The sequence below is a fragment of the Cyprinodon tularosa genome, unplaced genomic scaffold (assembly GCF_016077235.1).
Source record: "Cyprinodon tularosa strain WSP-4 unplaced genomic scaffold, ASM1607723v1 ctg867, whole genome shotgun sequence".
NCBI classification, from domain to species: domain Eukaryota; kingdom Metazoa; phylum Chordata; class Actinopteri; order Cyprinodontiformes; family Cyprinodontidae; genus Cyprinodon; species Cyprinodon tularosa.
In genome coordinates, this window is record NW_024039637.1 from 701,228 (window position 1) to 723,848 (window position 22,621).

Below are 22,621 nucleotides of genomic sequence, written 5' to 3' on the forward strand. Positions count from 1 at the left end.
CAGATTAACCAACTAACAGGTATGTTGAACGCAAATCTTCAGCCTGTTGCATCCGCGTCTCCCATTGCCACCTCTGAGCCCGCAGTGACGTCATCGCCCGTCCCTGAAGCCTCTTCACCTAATCGGGAGAAGTTCTCCGGTGACAGTGGAGAATGTGGGGGATTTCTGTTTCAGTGTTCCCTGGTATTTAATCGATCCCCTCGGTTATATGTTCAGGATGATGCAAGGATTTCCTTTATTTTACGTCTTCTCACGGGTTGAACACTTACATGGGCTGAGTCCCGCTTCCCCAATTGCCAGCGTTTCGGTTGCACCTTTAACGAATTTTTCACCAAATTTAAAATGGTCTTTGCAGCAGAGTCAGACGAGGTTCAGGATTCCCGACGGCTCTTGTCTCTTCGGTAGCGGGGTAGACGTGTGGCAGACTTTGCCATTGATTTTCGCACGGTTGCGGCTGCGGCAGGGTGGGAACAGCGCACATTAAAGTCCGTGTTTTTTCAGCTGCTAGACGAGTCCCTTAAGGACGAACTGGCGCGTCTGGAGGAACCTTCCTCCTTGAGCGAATACATCGCTCTGGCTGTACGGCTGGATAACCGTTTACGGGCTCGAAGTAAGGCTAGGCTTAAAACTTTCCTTTTTGATAAAGATTATAGTTAGGGTGGCTCAGGTTATCCTGAGCTATCTCGATAGTTATGCTGCTATAAGCTTAGACTTCTGGAGGACATAGGGACCCCATTTCATCATTCTGCTTCATTCTCTCTCTATTCTCCTATTCTGCAGAATCTGTTAGTTCAATCTCTAATGTTCTGCTCTCTCTGCTTTTCCTCAGAGTAGCTTTGCCTCGCCTGTTCCTGTTTGGCTGTGACGCCATCCTGGAAAGAAACATCAGCTGTGCTGCTTCCATCAACACCCTTGTTTATAGATGCTGGAGATCGGCCTGTTTTCCAGTATGGTCCTGTTTCTCCCGACAGACCTCCTTTTGTTCGGCTGCCTCCGCCAGAGCGAGACCGCTCCAGATCCGCTGAGTCACCTCCTCCCCCGGAACCTATGCAGCTGGGCCGGGTTCGGCTCTCTCCTGATGAGAGGCAGCAACGAATGAGTTCGAGGTTGTGTCTATATTGCGGCTCACCTGCTCACTTTATAAGGGATTGCCCTGAGCGGCCAAAAGAGCAGGTCCGTCGGTTGTAGCGGAGGAACCGGCGGACCAATTTAAGTTGTGTTTTTTTTCTCCCCCACGGCTCTGCCTACAGGCAGCGATCGTCTCCTTCCGAGAAACGTTTAGGTTGTCCGCCCTGGTAGATTCAGGGTGCGATTTTAATTTAATCGACCGATCTTTTGTCCGACAAGCCCAGCTGGAAACAGTACCTCTGAGCTCCCCCCTCAGGGTTTCGGCTCTGGATGGGAGGGCTCTTCCTTGTTTAACCCATTAAACCAAGCCACTTGAACTCGTGGTTTCTGGTAATCATAGGGAGCATGTTTCCTTTTTAGTTTTTCCTGTTAAGCACGCTCCCATTGTTTTAGGTTTTCCCTGGCTACAACAGCATAATCCGCACATTAACTGTGCCGATCGCCGGGTTGAGACCTGGTCGCCCAGTTGCCTCACTAACTGCTTACAGTCAGCAGTTCCTCAGTGTCTGGCGCCCGCGCAGTCATGTGCTCAGGTAGATCCTGAGATATTAGAACTGGTGCCGGAGCTCTATCATGACCTCCTGCAGGTCTTCAGTAAGACTCAATCAAGCATGCTTCCACCGCATCGCCCGTACGATTGCGCAATCGACCTCCTGCCGGGTGCCCCGCTGCCGACCAGTCGCCTTTATAATATCTCTCAGGCTGAACGTCAGGCCCTTGAGATGTATATTAAAGAGTCTTTAGCAGCAGGGTTTATCCGCGCGTCATCCTCGCCACTTGGGGCAGGTTTATTTTTTTTCTCCAAGAAAGATGGTTCCCTTCGCCCCTGTATCGACTATCAGGGTTTGAATGCTATTACGGTGAAGAACAAATATCCCCTCCCACTCCTTTCCTCAGCCCTCGAGCCGATTCAGTCTGCCACTATTTTTACTAAGTTTGACTTGCGTAATGCTTACCACTTAGTACGGATCCGCTGGGGAGATGAGTGGAAGACAGCTTTTAAGTCGCCTCTGGGGCATTTTGAGTACCAAGTAATGCCCTTCGGCCTGTGCAACGCCCCTGCAGTCTTTCAAGCCTTAGTCAACGATGTTCTCCGTGACTTCCTCAATGTCTTCGTCTTTGTTTACATTGATGATATTTTCATTTACTCCCGCAACTACACAGAACACCAACATCATGTCCGTCTAGTCCTCCAACGTCTCCTGGAGAACAAACTATTCGTCAAAGCGGAGAAATGTGAGTTCCACAGGTCCTCCGTCTCCTTCCTTGGCCTCATCCTGGAGGGGGGGCAGGTCCGATCAGACCCAGAGAAGATCAAGACAGTCCTCGACTGGCCGGTACCCGAGACCAGAAAGGAATTACAGCGTTTCCTAGGTTTCGCCAATTTCTATAGGCGTTTTATCAGAGGGTACAGTCAGATCGCAGCCCCCCTCCATGCACTCACCTCATTTAAGATCCCCTTCTCGTGGAACCCCAAAGCTGACTCAACGTTCTCTGACCTCAAGAGGAGGTTCTCCCATGCACCCATACTCATCCACCCTGACCCCAAGAAACAGTTCATTGTTGAGATCGATACCTCTGACACAGGAGTTGGTGCAGTACTGTCCCAGAGTTCGGACCAGGACCAGAGGCTACATCCGTGGGCCTTCTTCTCCCGGCGCCTGACCCCAGCGGAATGCAATTACGATGTTGGGGACAGGGAGCTACTCGCCATCAAGCTCGCTCTGGAGGAGTGGCGCCACTGGCTCGAGGGGTCCGAACAGCCCATACTCATCTGGACCGATCATAAAAACCTGGCCTACTTCCAGACTGCTAAGAGGTTGAACCCCAGACAAGCCCGCTGGTCCCTTTTTTTATCCCATTTTAATTTGACCATTTCCTATCGCCCCGGTTCCAAGAACCTTAAGCCCGACGCCTTGTCCCGTCTTTATTCTCCTCCCGACTCTGAGAAAGAACCAGCTACCATCCTCCCTCCATCTTGTGTTTTTGGAGCCCTCCAGTGGGAGGCCCAAGACCTTATCATTCGAGCTCAACGTTCTGAACCAGACCCTGGAAACGGCCCCCCAAATCAAACCTATGTCCCCTCCTTCGTCAGGTCCCATGTCATGCAATGGGCCCATTCGGGGAAGTTCTCCGCTCACCCAGGCATTCACCGCACCCTAGTGTTTCTCTCCCGCTGTTTCTGGTGGCCGACCATGTCCCAAGATGTCAAGCAATACGTCCTCTCGTGTCCCAAGTGTGCCCAGAACAAACCCTCCAATAGGCCCCCAGAAGGCCTCCTCCAGCCCCTACCTGTCCCCGAACGCCCCTGGTCACATGTCGCCCTGGATTTTGTTACTGGCCTCCCCTCATCTCAAGGCATGACAACAATTCTCACAGTCATAGACCAGTTTTCCAATACCTTGTTGACTGGGTTGGCCGCGGTCCCGAGGATCGGTCCTGGCTCACTGGCTCCTCCATCCCTGACCAGTCCCTTATAGACTCCTTCCTCTCTAGTCCCTCCACGTCCTCCTCGTGGTCACTGGGTGGCGACCCTTGAGGGGGGTGGGGGGGGGGGGGGGGGGGGGGGATGTCAGGACTCAGCTGGCAGAGCCTGCTGCCGGTCCTGCATCTCTGCAGGTGTCTGTCGTCTGACTGGTGGGCGGGGTGCGCACACCTGCAGGTAATTTTGCCGCACCGGCCCTGCACTATATTAACAGCGCATGGACAGCAGGAGGATGCCAGAGTGTTACCGTTGTTGGTGCCCTCCTTGTCCTCCACTCGTGCCTCTGAGTCTCCCCCTAGACGATTGTCTGAGTCAGTTTCTCCGGCCCTGGACACAGGGCTTCCCCGCTGATCTCCTGGTTCCTCCTGCTGTTCTTGTAACGCTTGTTAAAGGCTAATGATAAGGAACTGAGTATATTGATGTAGTAAGGTGTCATCAGAAGAGGGTTCGTTGAGGAGCCCGAGGTGTGAATAATCATAGAGACAAAAATAAGGTTAAACTAGTTTTGTATTAAAGTGGCCAAAAAAAAAAAAAAACAAACAAAAAAAAAAACAAACACACAAACATTAATAACAAAACAACAGTATTTGATTGATTGTCCCCAAAGGTTAGTTTGTTTAGTGTTCATAAGCGCAAAGTCCATACGCTACGGTAATCCAAGGTTGAGAACATAATAGTTTTTATCCTCATAGGAAAGAGAGTCTGTATCCTACCGCACAGGTAGAGGTCTTAGCTCGCCATCTTCAGTTGAATTAGAAAAAAAAAGAAAAAGTTGTTGTGAACTAGGTTGTAGTGAGGGTGAGGTCCTTTTTCTGGCATTAAAAAAAAACCTAACCTAGAATGGTCAAAAAAAAAAAAGAGCAGTTGTTCTTAAACAATGAGATCTGCATGTATAAAATATGTGTGCATTAAAATATTGGAACACATTTATATATGTAGATAGGTTTCCACATTTACGCATTTTACCAATATATATACATATACACACATACACAAACACATATATATACATATATATATATACATATACAGGTGCTGGTCATAAAATTAGAATATCATGAAAAAGTAGATTGATTTCAGTAATTCCATTTAAAAAGTGAAACTTGTATATTATATTCATACATTACATACAAACTCATATATTTCAGATGTTTATTTTGTTTAATTTTGATGATTACAAATGACAACAAATGAAAATCTCAAATTCATCATATCAGAAAATTAGAATATTACTGAAGACCAATAAAAACAAAGGATTTATAGAAATGTTGGCCAACTGAAAAGTATGAACATGAAAAGTATGAGCATGTACAGCACTCAGTATTTAGTTGGGCCTCCTTTGGCCTGTATTACTGCAGCAATGCGGCGTGGCATGGAGTCGATCAGTCTGTGGCACTGCTCAGGTGTTATGATAGCCCAGGTTGCTCTAATAGTGGCTTTTAGCTCTTCTGAATTGTTGGGTCTGGTGTATTGCATCTTCTTCTTCACAATACCCCATAGATTTTCTATGGGGTTAAGGTCAGGAGAGTTTGCTGGCCAATTAAGAACAGGGATACCATGGTCCTTCAACCAGGTACTGGTAGCTTTGGCACTGTGTGCAGGTGCCAAGTCCTGTTGGAAAATGAAATCTGCATCTCCAAAAAGTTGGTCAGCTGCAGGAAGCATGAAGTGCTCTAAAACTTCCTGGTATGTGGCTGCGTTGACCCTGGACCTCAGAAAACACAATGGACCAACACCAGCAGATGACATGGCACCCCAAACCATCACTGACTGTGGAAACTTTACACTGGACTTCAAGCAACGTGGATGAAGTGCCTCTCTTCTTTTCCTCCAGACTCTGGGACCTTGATTTCCAAAGGAAATGCAAAATTTACTTTCATCAGAGAACATGACTTTGGACCACTCACCAGCAGTCCAGTCCTGTTTCTCTTTAGCCCAGGCAAGACGCTTCTGACGCTGTCTGTGGTTCAAGAGTGGCTTGACACAAGGAATGCGACAGCAGAAACCCATGTCTTTCATACGTCTGTGTGTGGTGGTTCTTGAAGCACTCACTCCAGCTGCAGTCCACTCTTTGTGAATCTCCCCCACATTTTTGAATGGGTTTTGTTTCACAATCCTCTCCAGGGTGCGGTTATCTCTCTTGCTTGTACACTTTTTTCGACCACATCTTTTCCTTCCCTTCGCCTCTCTATTAATGTGCTTGGACACTGAGCTCTGTGAACAGCCAGCCTCTTTAGCGATGACCTTTTGTGTCTTGCCCTCCTTGTGCAAGGTGTCGATGGTCGTCTTTTGGACAACTGTCAAGTCAGCAGTCTTCCCCATGATTGTGTAGCCTATAGAACTAGACTGAAAGACCATTTAAAGGCTTTTGCAGGTGGTTTGAGTTAATTAGCTGATTAGAGTGTGGCACCAGGGGCCATCAATTTTGAACCTTTTCACAATATTCTAATTTTCTGATATGATGAATTTGAGATTTTCATTTGTTGTCATTTGTAATCATCAAAATTAAACAAAATAAACATCTGAAATATATGAGTTTGTATGTAATGTATGAATATAATATACAAGTTTCACTTTTTATATGGAATTACTGAAATCAATCTACTTTTTCATGATATTCTAATTTTATGACCAGCACCTGTATATATTACTGGATTACCCCGAGGATGGTATGGGGTGGTCCGGATCTTGCTGATTTCTGCCATTGCACAGAGTTCTTTGATAATACGGCTCTCAAACTCAGGTCCTTGGTTACTATGGAGCTTCTCAGGGATGCCGTAATGTACCAGGAAGTTGTTCCATAAGCACTTTGCTACGGTCTTCACTTTTTGGTTTGGCGTGGGAACTGCGACTGCATACTTTGTGAAGTGGTCAGTTATCACGAGTATGTCTTTGGTCTTGCTCCGATCAGGTTCCAGTGACAAGAAATCCATGCATACCAGTTCCAAAGGTCTTGACGTCTTGATGTTAACCAGCGGAGCTGCTTTGTCTGCCAGTGTTTTCCGTCGGACACATCTTTCACAGTTCTTTATTTTGTTGTGGACGTCTGCAGACATACGAGGCCAGTTAAACCGGGTTCTTGCAAGGTCAAGCATTCTCTCAATGCCTAAGTGTCCCATCTGATCATGCAGCTGGTATAAGGCTTCAGAGCGACATTCTTCAGGTAGCACAAGCTGGTATGTGGTTTCACTCCTAATCTGCCTTCTCCGTACAAGAACATTGTTGTGGAACTCCAATTTTGTTAGTTCTCGCAGGAGTAAAGGTAAGTCTGTAAGTTCGTCCCTCAAAGAAGTAGGTGGACTTTCTCCTCTTTCCAACTGTGCAACAACATGCTGTATGACGGGATCTGTGTGCTGTTTGGCTGCAATTTCATCAGGAGAGAATGCAGGTATGACGGGTAAAGCAAACTGTATGTCATCAACAAAACTGTCTGGCAGACTTCCTGGATCAGTGGTGAGTGTCTGGACCAGAGCAAGAACTTGGTCTTCAGCAGTGGAACCATACACAAGCTGTCGGTCACAAATGGCATGGACTGTGTGCTGGTCTATGGGGACAGGTAAGGAATCTTGTAGGTGATGTTGGGTGAACCTTAAAATTCTCTCACGCTCTTTTTGTGACAGGTGGTCATCTTGCAACACCTCATGCGGTCGACGAGAGACACCATCTGTGTCAGCATTTTGCTTTCCTGCTCTGTAAATAATCTTGAACGAGTAGGTGGAAAGGGCAGAGAGCCACCTGTAGCTCGTCGCATCCAGCTTTGCAGAGGTAAGGAGGTAGGTCAAAGGGTTACTGTCTGTAACCACTGTAAAAGGTGTGCCGTACAAATAATCATTAAACTTTTCGGTCACCGCCCACTTCAATGCTGGGAATTCCAGCTTGTGTGCAGAGTATCTGGCTTCACTCCGAGACAGGCACCTGCTGGCATAAGCAACCATTCTGTTCTTGCCGTCATGTTCTTGGTATAAAACAGCACCGAGTCCTGTGCAACAGGCATCTGTTTGCAGGGTGTACGGCTTGCTAGGATCGGCAAAGGCGAGAACAAGAGCTGAAGTGAGCTTTTGAATGATGGTCTCAAAGGCAGTGGACCAGCGGCCACCGAAAGGCTCTTTTGGGTTCAGGTAGGTATGGGATTTTATCAACGGTTTTCGTTTTTTCTGGTTTGGTGGATATCCTGAGGTCAGCTCATTCACTGGTTTGACGATGGATGAGTAGTCTTTCACAAAGCGTCGGTAATAACCGGCAAATCCGAGGAATGAGCGAAGTTCCTTGAGATTCTGTGGGACTGGCCAAGATGTTAGGGTGGCGATTTTCTCTGGGTCTGTCTCAACTCTATTCCTCAACACCACATGTCCGAGATACCGCACATATGGCTGGAAAAAGACAAATTTCTCCACAGACAACTTCAGGCCAAACTCCTTTAACCGCAGCAAAACCCTCATCAGCTGCTCTTCGTGCTCTTCCAGCATCGGAGCGAACACGATTAAATCATCGATGAAGATGAGTGCTTCTTTCAAGTTCAAATCGCTCATGCACTTCTCCATCAACCGCTGAAAAGTGGAGGGCACATTTGTAACTCCTTGCGGCATGCGGTTAAACTCCCAGAAGCCTAGAGGACAGACAAAGGCAGTTTTGCATTTATCAGATTCCTCCATCTCGATTTGATAGTAGCCGGACTTCGAATCTAGGACGGAAAACCATTTTGATCCAGACAGGGCCGTAAAGGTGTCTTCTAGCTTCGGCAGAGGATATGCATCTTTGATGGTTTGAGTCGAGGTGCTAACGTCTCTGTTAAACACTTTAAAAAACTCTGAAAATGGAATACGAAAGGTGGATTCTTGATTCTCGACGTCGGAGTACACAGAGTGAAGCGAAAAGACTACAACTGTGTAAACAGGCCCCATTTCCGTTTCCGGTGGCAGGGGAATATTGACTATTCCAACAGAACTCAATGGGATTTACAAAATACTAAATAAAACACTACAGGAACGTTTTTTCTTTACGAAACTTTTTTTGGAACGTCATTGAACAGCGCTGACGACCCGGTGAGTAGCATATTTTAAAAAAAGAACGTTTAAGGTTGTTTTAAGGACATTATCGGACATGCACTATGAAAGCCATTCTGAAGCAGCCAGGGGGTGATTCTGCATGAGCCAAAAAGCAGAGACAGGACCAATTGTCAAAATTTTGGTGTCGATCATTCGATTTCATCCTGGACACTACAGAAAATGGGCTAAAAGTGTTAAAAACCGGAATTCTCCTTTAACATAGGGGGAAAAAGTCAGAATTCTGATTTTTCTCACAATTCTGACTTTTTTCTTCTGACTTTTTTCTCAGAATTCTGACTTTAATCTCAGAATTCTGACTTTTTTCTCAGAAATCTGACAGATGATTAATATTTCTAATCAATTTACAGTGTTTTTATTTTTTTTTTTGGGGGGGGGGGGGGGTACTATACAGATATATACAAACAAGAAGATCTAACTAAAAAATAACCAGAATGTGCAAGAAAATGTAAAATATACGTATAAAGAAATATAACAGGAAGTACTGCTAAAACATAAACTAAATGTTAAATAATGTAGATATTGGTTTAAAAAATTCTCCAGATTTGGAAATTTGGAAGGAATACATAATTTTGAAATTACTCAACAAATCTGGTTAAAAAAAAAAATAAAAATAAAAAAAAAATAAAAGTTGCACTTTTTTACTTGAGGAATTTGTTGAATAACTTCATAATTATGAGTTTAACTAGTTGGAGGTAATGCTACACTTCTCTGCTTCCTGTCCTGCTCATAAAAGGTAAACATTATAAACCCACCATCCATTTTCTACACTATTTGGAAAACACAACACAAATGTAATATAACAAAAGTATGTTTAACAACAAACATGTTAGCATCAAGCCATAGCCATGTCTGTTTTAGAGACTAGCTCTCTTGTTTTAATGACCTTCTGATCCTCCATTAATGAGGGGACCCCTGGGGAACGTAAAAAGTTGCCTAATTCTGTCATTTTGCACCAATGTGTCACTGGCCACCTCAAACAACTCACTTCTTTGTCAGTGAAGCTGAGTGCTCCACATCTCTTCCTTCATGGTGCCCATCTTCATTAAGATCCAAAATTCTGAGATTAAAGTCTTATTCTGAGAAAAAAGTCAGAATTCTGACTTTTTTTCTCAGAATTCTGACTTTTTTCTCAGAATAAGACTATTTTTCTCAGAATTCTGACTTTAATCTGACCTTTTTCCCGTATTAAACTGAGATGAAATTTAAAAATCACTTAACTTTTTTTTTTTTTCAGTGGCCCTAATCCTCTTCCGTAGTCTTGGGATGATCACTCATCCAATATTTAACTGCAAACTTTCTCTAGACGTTTGCCACGCTAGCCAAATTTTTTTTTTTTTATAGATCTCATTTCAGTACAATGCCACCACCAACTAAAAGGCTGAAACAGCAGTAGGACTTACTCAGATTTTTTAAAAAGAGAAACGTCAGTGTGACCCCAATAGTAAACATATTCCTACGCCTTTGAGTGTATCAGGAATATGAACTCAGTTTTCAAATGGCATTACTTTTAAAGCGCATAAATTAACTATTAAAATGTGTTTGTCATGGTTGTTTATTTTTGTTATTCTTTCTTTTCGAACAGACCATGCTACTACGTGTTTTGTTTGGTGGGGAGCAGAAGTACGTGAAACTTTCTGACCTAACATTTGATGCATTCGTGAGAGAAGGTTAGTATGTTGGTAAAATAATCTCACTACTTTTTTTCTTGCATGTAAAAAAAAAAGAGTACTGGATTGAACTCACTGGCATTTTGTAAAATTAGTTGGGTTACTCTAATTATTTCACCCTTTATCAGCAGTAAATGTTTTCATTTTTACTTCTTTACTATTTCTTTCTGCTTTAGTGTGCCTGAAATTTTAAATTCCAGAAGGCAGACAGCAGGATCTGAAGGTGTATGACCAGTCTGATATAGAAGTTGATGTAGATGTTTTTGAAGAAATAGTGCATCAGTCACCTGGTACCTTTCGAGTTATGTTGAGCAACAAAGAAGATCCTGGTAATCACCAACAATTCACTGATGTATATATATTTAATTTAGAAGCTGGTTTGGGAGCATTAGAGTTCTCCTAAACCGGCTGTTGCTTTATTTTTTGCAGGTGCAAATCATCATCATCATCGTCATCTTCAGTGACATATGATGACACTATCATTCTGAATTTCACAACTTGTGACCCATCAGAAGAAGAAGCCACTACTGAAGGAAGTCAACCTAAAAGGCCATGTCACATAAATTATGAGGCACAAGCAGTAAGTTATTACATTTAATTTAGCATTGTTTATGTACTTTCTAGGTTTAGTGGTTTAAGAGTTTTAATTTATTTTATTTTTTTTAAATTGAAGTTGATTGAAAAAATCTTGACAACAAAGCCTGGTGGTGAGCGTATCATGCAAGAGTATGCAAGAACTAAAAGCTTGACAGATGCAACCAGAAGACAGATGATAAACATCCTTACAGCTGCAATGACAGAAGCACATGGGTAAGAATCAACTTGGGCAACTTGGCCTATAAAGAAACATTTTGCTTTGAATTGTTTTTCATTATTTTTACAAACGTCAGTTTAGTGACTCATTGTTTGATCATATATCAGATCATCCCCTCCTAAAAGTGTCAGAGTGATGTATGCTCAGGGGATCGTTGTCCTATTTCCCTATCTGGAAGACCCATCTTTCAAAACATGGATATGTAAGTAAAAGGGTCTTAGCAACATTAAGCATATATATTTACCTTCCAAGATGTTTATGGAATGTTAAGTCTGCTTGTATTTATTGACATAGGAGCATTACTATGATCCAGAGAGCGGTTCAGGATACCATGCATGGCGTTTAAAGACCATTCAAAGAAAAACTGCAGAGGAACGGGATGCCTCAGGTAGCAAATCTCCCAAAAGTAAGTTTTCTCAATAGTGAGTATATGTAAAGTAATGTAAAATCTGTGGCTGGAGTTAGAAACCGTTTTCTTTTTAAGGTGGTGGACCAGGCCATGTTCACTCCAGGGTTTCCACTGCTGACAAAGTGCTGTCAGATGAGGAAGTGGAAGCAGCTATTGCTGTTTTGAAACACTCTGCTGATGATGACACGGTCCGTGAGAAGATGAAGGCCACCTTCCATTACCGTCATTCAATGGTCAATGATGAAAAGAAAGCAGAGAATGTCTTCTCTGTCTTTCCACGGTTTCCGGTCACACCAGGACTGGTAAGACAGCTTTATCTCTTACACTACTACAATATTCAGTGGCAACAGTTATAGGAGTTTGTTCTGTAACCTGTGTATTACCAGTTTGAACCACAACTCTTTCTAAACTGTTATCTCCTTGGGCAAGACACTTCACCTGGCTTGCCTGCTGGTGGTGTTCAGAAAACCCGGTGGCACATGGCAGCATTGCTTATGTCAGTGTTCCCTTGTGCAACTGTGGCTACATTGTAGCTCGCCAGCATCAGCATGTGAATGACTAAATGTGGTGTAAATCACTTTGGGGTCCTCTGGACTTCATAAAGCTCTATACAAGTACAGGCCATTTGGGAAATGCTTTTACTTATGCATTTCAGATAGAACAAGATTTCAGACTCCTGTTTGGTGAAGGCACTGCCAACAAATTTTTGGAGAAGTGGCCCACCTGTCTCAAATCCAAGGTCATAAAGGAAAGCCATGGCCTGATACCCACCACTGAGCTCGTGGATTTATTGCGGAATGCAGAGTTGGCTGCTGAAGCTGAGAATGGTATGTTGGTCCTCTAGGTAATTGTGACAAATTCATATGTTAGTGGGATGATGGTAACCTAAAGCTTTTGCTCTGCAGGTTGGGATAGTGATATGTCTGGTATTTTGCTTCTGCTGCATCTGCTACCACCATCTGCACAAGGACGAAAGAGGCCGGGTAAGATGTCTGCATCTCAAGCAGTGGATCACCTCATCAGATTTGTAAAGGTACTGCTAAACAGTTTTAAGATAAAAATGCATAATTCAGTCTCTTCATTTTTACAGTTCAAAATTTGATTATGTCTGATCTTCATTCAGAAATTTTTCTCTAAATACTTTTGTCATGTTTTTATTTATGTTTCATTGTAGGTTGGAACCAGTGTGCAGCAGCATCTTGACAAAATCAGCCAGCGTACCCAGCCCTACCTCCTGGCCCATGGCTCCATCCAAAGCAGTATTCATGCATTCTTCATTGTGATTGACAACTATGCTATTCCATGTAAGGCAACGTGTTCAGTTGGAGCTCTTGATGAGCTCTTTAAGGCCCATTATGTGTTTGGTACATCATACAGTGCTCCCTTGACCAACTTCTTCACCTTTCTCCAAACAACTGTTTACAACATAGATGTTGGCGAAACAAAGGAAACACCCAGAGTTGCAGAGTTGAGAGCAAGAATGCTCCATTAGTGTGACATCAAACAATGAGGTGTTTTATCTGCAAATGTGACAGTGATGCACCAAAAAGCCTTGTTAAGCACCTTAAACTAATCCATGGTCTTTGTTCTGGCAGGACTCTCCATATTAAATGTGGTCAAGTAGGATGCTCACGTTCTTTTGGTAGCTTTTCTGGTTTTAGAAAGCATCTAAATAGATGTCATGTTAGTGGTTCATTTGAATCTGTTCAAGATGGGGAGTTTTCACTTTACAAAGCTGTTCTGGACACAAGAGATGCCAGAGATGTTGAAATGGTGACTGAATCTTTAGAGGCTGACACAGATTTATCTTCAACAAACATTGTAAATAGTTGTGCATCAGTAATTTCAGATATGGAGGCTGCAGGTGTTGGCCAAAGTTTGGTGAATTCTGTGGTGATTTCCATGGAAGAGATTGTAAAAGACATCCAACATCACGCTAAAGAAACTGTAATTAAGAATGTATTTAGTAGTGAAAGAGATACTGTGATGTGCAAGAAAGTTGAAGCATGTTTTGAAGAACTTGAGAATCCTTTCACAATTCTTAACTCGGAATACAAAAGATCTAAATTTTTTCAAGCAAGTGGGAAACTGTAAAACCAATTGAATGTGTAATTGGATCAAGATTTGACACTAGACGAAATAAGAAGATGGGAACATATGATCAGGCTGTAGTTCAAGACAAGTTCATGTATGTTCCAATTCTATCTACTTTGGAGTCTATCTTTAAAAGTCAATATTCTACTGAAATGTTGAAAAGCTCAACTTTTGATGACTCAACCCTTAAAGATATTTATGATGGATCTTTTTTTAAGGGTCATCCTTTGTTTTCAACTGAAAAGCACTCAATGCAAATCCAGATGTTTTATGATGATTTTGAGGTAGCAAACCCTCTTGGTTCCAAACGAGGTATTTACAAATTGGGTGCAATATATTTTACATTACGTAACTTCTCTCCAAAATGGAATTCTCTTTTGGCTAACATACACCTTTGTGCCTTGTTTCATGCACAAGATGTTAAACGGTATGGCTTCAGTGAAATTCTTGCACCTATTGTTCGAGACATTAGAGTTTTGGAAACTGATGGAATTTTTATTCCACTGTATGGTAGCCAGGTTCATGGGAGTATTGTGCAGGTTACTGGGGATAATTTAGGCCTACATAGCTTCTTTGGTCTGGTTGAGTCTTTCAGTGCAAGGTATTGTTGCAGGTTCTGTTTGGCTGAAAAAGATGACTTTCAAACAGAATTCTGCGAAGATTCTTCCAAAATAGTGCTGCGCACCAAAGAAGAACACACTGCTCACTGCCAAGAAATGGCTTACAATCCCTCTCTTCCTTATGTTTTTGGTGTGAAACGTTCATGTATTTTAAATTCACTTGAGTTTTTTCACACAACTGAAAACTTCTCAGTTGATGTGATGCACAACATTTTCGAAGGTATTGGCCAGTACGAGTTGAAAATTTTGTTTGAGTATTTTAAAGAACATATTACATTGGAAGAACTGAATTTGAGAATACAAACTTTTGACTATGGATTCATGGAGAGGAACAACAGGCCAGTGGCTGTCAATTTATGTGGGGAATCGAATGATCTGGGACTAAATGCAGTCCAATTATGGTGCTCGCTGAAGAATGTTCCTCTCATGTTTGGAGATCTGGTAACATCTGACAATCCACACTGGCACCTCCTCCTTTTACTACTACAAATTGTAAATATTGTTCTTTCTCCAATGTTAACCCAAGGTCTGTGTGTATATTTAAAACATTTGATTGTGGATCATCACAAACTGTTTAAAAAGTTGTATCCACAGAAAAAACTTTTACCAAAGCACCATTTTCTCATCCATTATCCTAGGTGCATTCAGAAAATTGGCCCTGTACTTCATAGCTGGTGCATGCGCTATGAAGGTAAACATAATTTTTTTCAGAAACAGTTAAAGTCATTTAAAAACATTACCAAAACACTCGCTAAAAAACATCAAAAATATATGGCACATGTTTGGCAAGCTTCTTCAACTTTTAATCGATTGGACATTGGACCAGGGAAAATGGTATCTTTAAACATGGTAAAAGGAGGTTCTGACATTTCTGAGGCAGTGCAAGTGTCTCATGAGGCTCAAGTTATGAAAGTGAGCTGGGCAAAAAACAGTGGGTTTATTTACCGTCCTCATCTGGTTATTTGTGGCAAAGTTGAATCTGAGATGCCTGTCTTTTACCAGATCAAGTCTGTGTTCATAGTTAAAGACAAATTATTGCTGCTTACATTGCCTTTATGTACAGTAACTTTTCATGAACATTTTCATGCTTATGAAGTTACTAAAATGGTGCAAGGTTTTGTTGTGTTTGATGTCAACCATCTATGTTATCCAAAGCCCTTTGACATACAAATGTCATATGAAGCAAATGACACTGCTCTCTTTGTTTGCCCATATTGCTATCTTTGGTGAACATTTTTTTGAAGATGATTAAAATGACACTGTTAAAATGATTAAGTTGAATAAATGTTGTCACTGTCAATGTATAACTTTGTGATTATTGTGATTGGTAGATTTTATAAAAGCCATATAATGCTCAAATTTAGCATTATATGGTTTATGTGTAAAAAAAAAAAAAAACTGGAGAAAGGAAAAAAAAAACACCACAATAAAGTGTACATATTTAAGTAAATTTAGTGTAAAATTTACTCCATAAAAATAACAGTATTACTCTGAAGAGTGTAAAACAACAATAGTGTTAAATAATTTCACTCACTGACTTGTTGATTTTGACACTAAAATGAGTAAAATTAACTCTGAAAATTTGAAACTGGCTATAGAGTACATTTTACTCTATTTTTGAGTGGGACCAAATGTTATCTGAAACGGAGTTAAATTCAACTCTGTAGGTGTTAAATTGACACTTTGTTTTTTACTGTGAACCTTTCCAGTAGTGTCCACTCTGGAGGGGAATGTCATTGAGGTGGTACATGAATATAAATACCTTGGAATTGTAATTGATGACTCCCTCACCTTCAAACCTTTCATTGATACATTTTTGAAGAAATTAAAAGTTAAAGTGGGTTTCCTCTTTCGTAATAAGACGTTTTTCTTTTGGAGTAAAAAAGCGCCTTGTCTCTGCCACCTTTTTATCGGCCTTAGATTATGGTGACCTTTTTTATAAGAATGCTACTTTTTCATGTCTTCAAATGTTGGACTCTGTTTACCATGCTTCATTAAGGTTCATCACAAACTGTAGAGCCATGACACATGACTGACCTGTACTCTAAGGTGGGATGGCCTTCCCTCTCTACGAGAAGGCAGTGTCATTGGTACACTTTTATTTACAAGGCCCTTCTTGGATTACTGCCCTCTTACATTTGTACCTTACTTACACAGAAAAGCATGGCTTCTTATGCCCTGAGATCCAACGATCAGCTGTTGCTCACTGTTCCTTTTGCCTGCACAGAACTAGGGAAGAAAGCCTTTATCTACGCAGCTCCTTATGTGTGAAGTTTTCTTTTACAAAGTTACTGGAAGTTGACTGAGTTTTTTTCTTTAAATGCTTTTAAGTTGAAAGTGAAAGAATTTGAAGCAGACTCAATGATTTGTAATTGTTTTACTTGATATGTTTTTTTATATACCTGTCATTTATTTTAATGTATCTCTGCTTCTTAAATAACTTTGCTACCTCTTGGCCAGGACTCCCTTGAAAAAGATGTTTTAAATCTCAATGGTATCCCCTGGTTAAATAAAAGTTAAACAAAAAAATGAAAACAAGAGAACTAGTTTAGTCTCTAAAACAGACATGGCTTCAGCTGATGCTGACATGTTTGTTAGCTGTCAGAATTCAGGCAGAATTTTGAGATTAAAGTCATAATTCTGACTTTTTTCCCATTTGAAACTTAAATAGTATTTTAAATTCAGTTAACTTTTTTAATTTTTTCAGCTGCCCTGATCCTCTTCTGTAGTTTTTGCTTCATATACTAACTTTAAAATGTCAAAGTAGGATACTCCACATGATGGTATCAGTGCTGCCACCTTCTGGTTTAGAGGAGAACTGCTTGTTCCAGAGGTGGGTGGTAAAGGGGGGCCTGGCTATTAATTATTAGAACCATTCTAAATATTTTTTTATATTTATTTGTGGAACAAATGACCAAATGGTTTCTGACATTCAGTGTCGCCTCCTGCAGATATTTGCTTGGTGAGACCCCTAATAGAAAAATGATGTCATTTTTTCCTAACAATGATTTAAAACATTAAAACAATCATTGTTAAGCAATAATTGAGCTCAATGCAGCAGCAGACAGAACCTTTTGGACTTGATCGAAATGTTGTAGAACCAAACGGAGCCAACAGACTTTTTATTTTCAGCAGGTTTCTTCTGGGAGTCTCTGATGTCAATCAGTCATTGGTCGGCTGTCATAAATCTCTGAGGAGTGTCGACTACAGTCTCTCTATGACAGCATTGTTGCCATGGTTACCTGGTGGCGGCCTTCTGGGTATTTCTACTGGCTAACTTATTAACTAGTAGGCGGGCTCTGGGCATTCCCAGCAGTTCTTCCTTGATGTGGGTCTCTGTTTTCTATGTTATCCAGTCAGGCCTGATGTTCCTCCTCCACTGTCAGAGGTAAGGTCACATTGCTGCAGGGTGGAAGGGCAACTAGACATGTTTAAAATGTGAAGTGTGGTGAAAATGTTCAGGATAAATATTGGAGCTGTGGAGGGAAACACAGAGCAATATGCAGAGATCCCAAGTCTCCCAGAAGTTCCGGGAGTCTCCTTGATTTAGATAGTTGTTCATTGATGCCCTCGAGTCGGATAAATTATTCCCGGATTTTAGACTCTGCAAGGTGGTGTTTTTTAATGCGAGTTAGAGTGAGTAGGCAATAATTCATGCATCATGTGCGGATTAGACCTACTTCGATTGCCCTGTCAGACTGGCTGTCAGAGAGCTGATTGGATCGGTCCGATAAGTTTCTCTGGTTACTCTCTGGCAGTCACCTAGTTACCACTCAAAGCTGTGCATCCTGGGAAACGACAGAGGTTCAATCCTTGAGTAAAAAACAAAAATATAGGACTAATTTTACAGCAGAATATACTAAAGTATATCCACGTCTAGTGAAGGGGAGGAACAGTGCCGGATCGAGACCAAATTTACCAGGGGGCCAGGAGGGGGGCAGTGTGTTTTCATGGGGGCCCAGAAAAGCATGAAATAAATAATCAGGGCAAGAGATTCAAATATATTAAGAGAGCTGCACAAAGTGAAATTTCTTATCAATTAGGTTCATAAAAAATTCTATTTCTTATGAGGTGAATATACATTTAGGAATTTTACATGTTTGACTCATTTTAAGTAGAAACTACTGTTTTCTATAAAATTTGAATTAAAACTCAAGAAAAGCTGTTAAATTAATCTGTAAAAATTACAGCATTTTTTTTATTTGTTGTGGGTAAAAAATTAGCAGATGAAAACTGGGATCCCATCTTAGTAGCACTGAAGCTATCGCCTTATTGTTTTTGAATAATAAGCAAAACAGAATTTGTAAAGAAAATGAATGAAGTAGATCCAAAGGACTACTGGTGAGGAATGATGACATTGTGGCGAGGTGCACTGTATGCTGAAGTCCCATTAAAAACAGAAAGCACAACCAATGTTCAAGGCTACGTGAGTGAAAGTATTGGAAACTGAAAATAAAAGACCAATATTGTTCTGTTTTGTGTTTAGTAAATGACTGTTAGTTAATAAACAGTTGTTGAAAAGTTGCTGGCCTTAAGTGTGTATGTATGTGGCACAGTGCAGGTTAGTGTTAATTTCGTTAACGAAAACTAAACGAAAATATTTTCGTCAACGTACATTTTTCACCGAACGAAAACTAGACGAGACGAGACGAAAATCCCCACTAATAAACAATAACTGGGACTAAATCAGAAATAATTTTCATGGACTAATAAAGACGAGATGAAAATGCAGTTCGGTAAATAAAGACTGGACTAAAATCTATGGACATTTTAGTTCACGAACAAAGACAAGACGAAAATTATATATTATTATTTTATGTTTTTTTTTTCAAATCCTGTCTCGTCTCCTCCTCCGCCTCCTCCTCGTCAGCTCCCACACACCCACTTTCAAACCTAGAGCGGGCGGCACAGAGTAGCCTACTCTGGGGCTCGGGAGAAAGAGGAGACGTGATATATGGACACATTTTCGCTTCATTTAAGTGGAGAACAAAACCAAATGCTTGATTTTAGTGAAAGGGAAGGAATGTGGCCACATGATAGCTGGAAAAAACACAACAAACCTGAAGAGACACGTCGCAGTTCACCACAAAGACATTACGGTAAGTTAACAGAAATATTGGTGGTGATTGTTTATAATGTGACATTAAATCAACGGCTATTATGTCCCAATGATAAACTAACTAATGTTGGCTAACTTTCATAGCATTTAGTATCCAGGCTGGCTACGTTATGTTAGCTTGTTAGCACGTAGCGACCGTAGCCACTTGTTGATAGAATTGTATGTGAAGTTAAATGCTAACTTAGTTATGTTATACTGGCCGGGCAGATATAGTTTCAGTTAAATTGCAAGTTTGATTAAAGCAGACAGACGTTTTAGGTAATCTAGGAGCTGCAAGTGAACTATAGTTAACACAAAACACCTCGGCAGCTACACATGTATGCTAAATGCTAAAACGAACTGAAACTATTTATCAGGATAAGACAAAATAAAAATAATATGCCACACATAATTCAGAGCAACTTTAACCTAGATTTTCATATACAAAATAGTCATTGCTAGGGTAACCACTACAGGGATGTCTTTATTTGGTGACATAAAAGGCTGCTCTGTTTATCTGCATATTACTATTACAAGGACATTTGATTTGAATTGGCATCAATATTAATACAACCAAAATGCATGCACACATAAAAATGTCTGTTTATTCCTGCATAAAATGATAGTTAGGTTGTTTGTATGAGTTTGAAATGGATGGTCAAATGTAGTTTTTACAGAGACTTAGTTTTTGTTAAGGAAAAAAAGAGACCTATATGCTACTTATACACTTGGAATTCCTGTTATGCTGTGCATCTATCCTGACATTGTATTAACTGAGAACTGGTTTTGGGTTGGGGTGGGGGATTAGGCATCTCCCTGAAATTAGTTTTTGGAACTTGGCATGTCTGAACATGTGGAGGCTGTGAGTTCAGGAAGAGAGCAGTGGACGTTCAAAAAGTGACGACAACAAACAATGAAGTGAAGCTGAGGCATTAAAGAAGGTTCTGGAAGAACAGAAGAAGACTGTTGGTAGCAGTGAGGGGCTCAGATGAAACCAAAGCTTGAGGCAGATGGCAGACAGGCAGGTACAGGTGACTGAGCAGCGTGTTATTGCTGCAAAGGAGGTTTGATAGCAAACGATCAGGAGTTAAAATGATTCATAGAGAAGCTGCAAATAGAGCCTGAAAGTCTATGTATTTAGGAAATATGGTTCTAACCTCCATTAGTCTTTGTTATTAATGGCTAATTATAGTGTTGATAGAGACAGGGAAGAGGGTAGTGGATGGATGATGTTTCTAAAGAAAGGACTGCAGCACAGACCTCTGAATAAGGGGAAAACACTGGAATATATTTCTATAGAATTACAGATAAAAGAGGCTAAATTGAAGTGGGTTATTTTTTAAATCCGTTATCTTTATCATTATCTTTTATTGGTTGAGATTCCTAATTCACTTGCACTCATTTTGGGCCCTGGCACTTGGTTTTCCCCGTTCACGTTTTAAGGGTAGGGGGTCTCTATAATTTTAAGAGCCAGGAGGAAGTGCCATTCAATCCTGAAAATGATCCCTTCAGACCGAGGGTGGTCAAAAGCTGGCAGAGCTGGAACATAGTAGCTTCCGAGAACCCATTCAGTGAAGGTTGTGATTCATGCTGTGTTTAAGTGAATTCCTCACACAGTGTACAGGCAATGTATTACCTCCATCTACTGGGCTGGCATGTAATTTTGAGACTAGTGGTGTCCCAGTTATTAGGGAGAAAATATTTACTTGTGCTTCCCTTATTGAGTGGAATTCACTGTGGAGGAAACTCACTTGAGTGTTGTCAGAGCCAAGTGAGAGGAATGGGACTGGGCCTATATGTCATTTCAATGTAAAGGTGATATAGTGTGGTGACTTTAATGTATTTAATCACAATGTGGGATTACAGGACTGATGTATTTAACATTAGTTTCTGATTCATTGGCAGGATTTCGATCCTCGAAGATTATTGAAGGCGCAACTATAGGAAGGAAACACTTTCCTGTTCTGATTGAAGTTGGCTTCAGTAAGCAGGAGGATCCTGCAGGTTCGTTTGACTGGTCTTTTAGTAGAGCTGACTGGGAGAAATAGAATATAAAAAGTGATGAAAGAATGAAGGAAGCAGACATTAGTGTTGATATGATTTCATTCAATTTAATATTTTATAATTCTGTTCTAGAAGCTGTTCATCATTCGATTCTGAAGGAAGGCAGCAAAAACAAGAAAAAGAAGAAGGAGATTGTACCGTGGAGGATAACAGAATGTGATCCGGTTATGAACTGTATGTGATGTTCTTTCAGTGATCTGGAATGGGCCTATCCACCTTGGTTCTGACCACTTCCTCTTGATGACCTTCAGCAGCACCCACTCTGGTTTTATTGGAGGCTGCCACTGGTTTGTGTGGAACCTGTTTGGAGAAGGCTGAAACATGACTATGAAGAGCATTGTAATGGTCACAGTGAGACAAAGATGTTTCACTATTTTGTTGACAAGGTAGCCTGGTTTATGATCCTGGAAAAGGACGCCCTGTCTGTAATTCATGTGGTCTTAAAATTACAGGGACACACTACCCTTAAAACGTGAATGCGAAAAACCAAGTGCCAGGGCCCAAAATGGGTGCAAGTGAATTGGGACAGGGCCATAATCTCAACCAATGAAAGATAATTATAAAGATAATGGATTTCAAAAAATAATCCACTTCAATTTAGCCTCTTTTATCTGTATTTCTATAGAAATATATTCCAGTGTTTTCCCCTTATTCAGAAGTCTGTACTGCAGTCCTCTCTTTAGAAACATTATCCATCCACTACCCTCTTCCCTGTCTCGACCAATACTATAATTAGCCATTAATAACAAATTGTAATGGAGGTTAGAACCATATTTCCTAAATACATAGAATTTCAGGCTCTATTTGCAGCTTCTCTATGAATCATTTTAACTCCTGATCGTTTGCTATCAAACCTCCTTTGCAGCAATAACATGCTGCTCAGTCACCTGTACCTGCCTGTCTGCCATCTGCCTCAAGCTTTGGTTTCATCTGAGCCCCAGAAATCTTCCTCATCCCTGAGAATTGTTCAGCTCCTTTTACAATCATCTCAATCTGTTCAGCTTCATGTTAAACCTGCTCTGTACAGTTGACAAACACAAAAAACACAATCAGTTTGTCAAACTCTGTAGGGTTCCAGCTTCTACTAAGCTGCTCTGATCTTTGTCTCAATGCTTCACTGCTACCAACAGTCTTCTTCTCTTCTATGCTGATGAAGGTTCTCAGTCATCCAGGTCA

The 22,621-nt window shown here is 41.2% G+C and overlaps 1 protein-coding gene and 1 long non-coding RNA gene across 2 annotated transcripts; both read left to right on the forward strand.

Annotated features, from left to right (window-relative positions):
• The first annotated feature begins 10,787 nt into the window (after positions 1-10,787).
• On the forward strand, positions 10,788-11,285 carry LOC119775332. Its single transcript, XR_005279633.1, has 3 exons — positions 10,788-10,926; positions 11,020-11,156; positions 11,268-11,285. It is a non-coding gene; the product is annotated as an uncharacterized LOC119775332 (long non-coding RNA).
• A 200-nt stretch (positions 11,286-11,485) lies between these two features.
• On the forward strand, positions 11,486-15,681 carry LOC119775327. Its single transcript, XM_038273269.1, has 5 exons — positions 11,486-11,566; positions 11,645-11,871; positions 12,225-12,396; positions 12,475-12,602; positions 12,744-15,681. The coding sequence occupies exons 2-5, from the start codon at positions 11,770-11,772 to the stop codon at positions 13,059-13,061; spliced, it is 720 nt and encodes a 239-aa protein (XP_038129197.1). The 5' UTR covers positions 11,486-11,566; positions 11,645-11,769; the 3' UTR covers positions 13,062-15,681.
• Positions 15,682-22,621: the final 6,940 nt, after the last annotated feature.